The following is a 3,890-nucleotide window of genomic DNA, read 5'->3' as shown; positions in this document are numbered from 1 at the left end:
CACACAGAGTCTGTCTATCTCTGAGGCCCTGAAGTGAAATTACAGTTTAAACAGAAGGCCAATGATTCGCAGCTCCAGTCAAGATGCGGTCCCCCACTGTCCCATCCTGGGAGGCGGTCAAGTTGTTAGAACTGGGCTGAATCTCTTTCCAGGACACAGGATCCCCTCTCACTGGTTCCCTTTCCTTCTCTTAGTGGAGACACTCGCTGTCTCTCCTCACCACTGTGTCTCCCAGATGCCTTCAACTCCGGAGCAGCCCTCAGGGCAGACCGAGGGCCTCCCAGAGCCTACAGCGGAGTCGGCCACGTGGGCAGTACTCCCGTGTGGCCCCTGTATTCCCATCATGCTGGGCCTGGCCTCTCTTGCAGCTTTCTTCATTGTGACTACTGCGGTACTGGCCGAACGCCTGTTCCGCCGCCCGCACCCGGACCCCAGCCAGCAAGCACCCACCCTAGTATGGCGCCCCGGAGGAGAGCTGTGGATTGAGCCCACAAGCAGCGCCCGGGAGCGCTCTGAGGACTGGTATGGGTCCTCCATACCCCTGCTGATGGACAGGGCTCCAGATCCCCCGACTCCTGGGGGAACTTTGGAGGGCAGAGCAACGGCTCCACCAGCCCCTTCAGTCCCTCACTCTTCTCCCTGCTCCTTAGTTCCCCAGACCCCACCAGAAGTCCCAACCCAGAGCACCTTCTGGAGGCCTCAAACCCAAGAGGAGAGGCTCCATGCCACAGGCCTAGTGAGTTGGGTTGAGCCTGAGACGAGGCTAGAGGTTGGAATGCAGGTTGGGAGCCCCAAGGCCTGGAGGATGAGGCAAGGGAGCCCTGAACCTGACTGGGGTCTCCAGCCTCGGGTCACCCTGGAGCAGATCTCAGCGTTCTGGAAGAGGGAAGGCCGGACCAGTGTGGGCTTCTGAATCTTCAGAGCCTGTTAAGACTAGCCTCCCACCGCAGGGGCTGAAAGGGGTCAGCTCCAACCTCAGGCCTGGACCTCACTCTAGATGTTTGTCTGGGCCCTGCCTAGACCCTGGGACCTTCTGTGTGAAAATGTCTACCTTTGGCACCTGGCTGGTGGGCAGGCTGACAGTGTGGACGGCCTGTGCTCCATGGCTTGCACTAAAGCTCAGCTTTGGTTAAACTGCCCAGGTTGTGACTCTGAGAACTGGAGGCAAGGCTAGTTGGCTGTGAGCCAGAAGGCTTCAAGACGGCATGTCAGGGTACAAATTTACCTAAGCCACCATATCAGAACGAAGAGGTCCTGTATGGGATGCTGACCAACGACCCAGAACTGGCGGTTGTGTGTGGGTCATGTGGGCAGGAGAGGGCAGGAAGGAATCTTGCTCTCCAGAGACACAGGCCTTATCTGTGCCCAGGCATTCTCACCAACCACTGCAAGGCCCTCCAGCAAAAGAGAGGCCAAGTCCAGGCGGAGTCTTTGACAACATACAAACCTTGGCTTTGTCCACTAATGGCAACGTGGAATTTGCTGAGCCAAGCTGGGGAGGCCACTTCTTGCCTAGAATTGAGACACAGACTCAAAAGGATCAACAGGCCCCTCTGTCCATTCATTGGCTTATGGCTGCACACATCCTAGAATGCAGAGTTCTATTATTCCATGGTAAAGCAAGCCTGGACTAGAAAGAACTGAGTTTGTTCCAATATGGAAATGAAGATTGTCCCAGAGAAGGGAAACTCCCCAAACCCAGCCTCCGCCACTGTGCCCTCCAGCTTGCTGGAGTGGTCCAGAGAGGCAGGTTTGCTACAAGACCACTCACTTATAACGATCCATCCCATGGAAACGGAGCCCCAAATATCCGTGGGCTCACTAGCTGCCTTCCCCTTTAGGAGAGGGGATGGCGGGGATAGCAATGGAGTTTCCAGTCCCCAGAAATCTGAGTTCCCAAACTTCAGTCAAGAATATGAAGATCCTGCCATATCAGTTTACCTCTTGCTTTATTATTTACTTTATATTTTTACTTAAATTGGTTCACTATTTGCTTAATAAATTTGTTTTAAAAAGAATCTCTTTTTTTGGTATGGCCTCTATAAATGGAAAATCAGTATTACTCTCCAGAAGTAAAAGATGCCATGAAAATAAACCAGGCATGCTAGTGCGTGCCTTTAATCCCAGCACACAGAAAACTGAGGCAGGTGGATCTCTGTGATTTTCAGGCTAGCCAACCTACTTTGGAACCTGTCTCGGAAAAACAAAAACATGAAAATAAATACAATGTAGACAAAGAATTTCTAAGGAGACAATGTTGCTTACTGGATCCACTGACCTCAAATTCTGCTCCTAGTTAAAAGAAAAGAGGTGGTACATACTTGAAATCCCAGCACTCTGGAGGCTGAGGCAGGAGGACCCCAAGCTCAAGGCCAGACTGGGTTAATTAGTAAGCCCCTGTCTCAAAGGAAAGAAAGGACAAGTGGGAGGGACAGAGGACGGAAGGGAGGGGTTCCTGCTCATCTCTGACTCATGAGCTGGGGGAATAGTCATTTCTCATTAGCCCTCCGCTAACAGGACTGACTGAGCTTTGGGTTCTGTCTGTAAGGAGTGAACAGTTCCGGGTAAACAGAAGGTGCAAGATTTGGAGCTTGTCCATCTACATCACAAGAACCCAGGAGAGGCATTGCGGTGTAGAAGGCAAACCTAGGCAGGGCTCCTGAATCCTGACCTGACCCTGTTACCATCCACTTGGAAATGTCAGAAAAGTGGTTTCTGTATTTTTTTGGGTCTCATACTCGCTATACAATAAGAGAGTCCAGAGGTGAACAGGTGCTTTATTAGGAGTCTCCAGTTGTGAAACTGGAGGGGAAGGTACTATAAATGAAGGATGGAAAGATGGATAGATGGATGGACGCAAGGAGGAATGGATAAATGGAAAGATGGATGGATGGAGAGAAGAGTGAGTCCTAGGGTTTCTGTTGCTGTGATAAAACACCATGATTGAAAAGCAGCTTGAAGGGGAAAGGACTTGTTTTGTTTACACTTCCATGTCACTGTTCATCATCAAAGGAAGCCAGGGAGCAAACTCAAACAGGGCAGGAATCTGGAGGCAGAGGCCATGGAGGGGTGCTGCTCCCCACAGCTTGCTCAGCCTGCTTTCTTAAAGCACCTAGGACCGCCTACCCAGGGGTGGCACCACCCAGCAATGGGCTGGGCCCTGCCCACACCAATCCCTTATTAAGAAAATCCACCACAAGCAGAGCGGTGGTGGGGTATGCCTTTCTTTAATCACGGCACTCAGGAGGCAGAGGCAGGTGGATCTCTGAGTTCAAGGCTAGCCTGGGCTACACAGAGAAGCCTTGTCTCGAACCCCCCCCCCAAAAAAAAAACAACAAAAGAAAACAAAACAAAAAAACCAGGAGTTGAGTGAAGGAGGCATGAATGAGAGCGCAGATCACTAGACACATCAGCTGGGATAGAGACAAGGCTCAGCAGGGATGAGTCCGCATTGCTCTAGCAGATGCTGTGCCTCTAAGTCCAGTTCCGGGGGTTCTGGGGCCCTCTTCTGTCTTCCATGGTGTGCGCGCACGCACACAAGCACACACACACACACACACACACACACACACACACACACACACACGAGTTAATAAAGAAAAAGAGCCCCATCGCAGTCTTGTTAGGAGTGAAAACGTTGGTCGAGATGGGGCTCTGAGCAGGCTCCCGATTATACTTCTTCTAGTCTCTTCGACTTCAGTGTTCAGCTTTCACTGTTAACATCCCAGCAGAGCTCTGGGATGGCACCTGGTGAGGCCACCACGCTGTCTTACCACAAAGTGGCCTAGTTGGGCCTCAGCTCAGGTTAAGTCCTTCCCTCTTTTTCACATGAATGCATAAACCAACACGCAGACACACAGACACACAGAGAATTAAAGCAAACCTTTAAC

General features: G+C 51.5%; 1 protein-coding gene across 1 annotated transcript; it reads left to right on the top strand.

Annotated features, from left to right (window-relative positions):
* The first annotated feature begins 201 nt into the window (after positions 1-201).
* C1H16orf54 (chromosome 1 C16orf54 homolog) lies at positions 202-1,862 on the top strand. Its single transcript, XM_059250952.1, has one exon. It carries the CDS (start codon positions 236-238, stop codon positions 911-913), a length of 678 nt encoding a protein of 225 aa, XP_059106935.1. The 5' UTR covers positions 202-235; the 3' UTR covers positions 914-1,862.
* Positions 1,863-3,890: the final 2,028 nt, after the last annotated feature.

The sequence above is a fragment of the Peromyscus eremicus genome, chromosome 1 (genome assembly GCF_949786415.1).
Source record: "Peromyscus eremicus chromosome 1, PerEre_H2_v1, whole genome shotgun sequence".
NCBI classification, from domain to species: Eukaryota; Metazoa; Chordata; class Mammalia; order Rodentia; family Cricetidae; genus Peromyscus; species Peromyscus eremicus.
The sequence above is the reverse complement of the archived record's forward strand: the minus strand, read 5'-3'. Positions and strand labels throughout refer to the sequence as shown.

Bases quoted from the DNA above. Each gene is read 5' to 3' on its own strand.
- C1H16orf54 (XM_059250952.1), top strand. From the start codon at position 236: ATGCCTTCAACTCCGGAGCAGCCCTCAGGGCAGACCGAGGGCCTCCCA.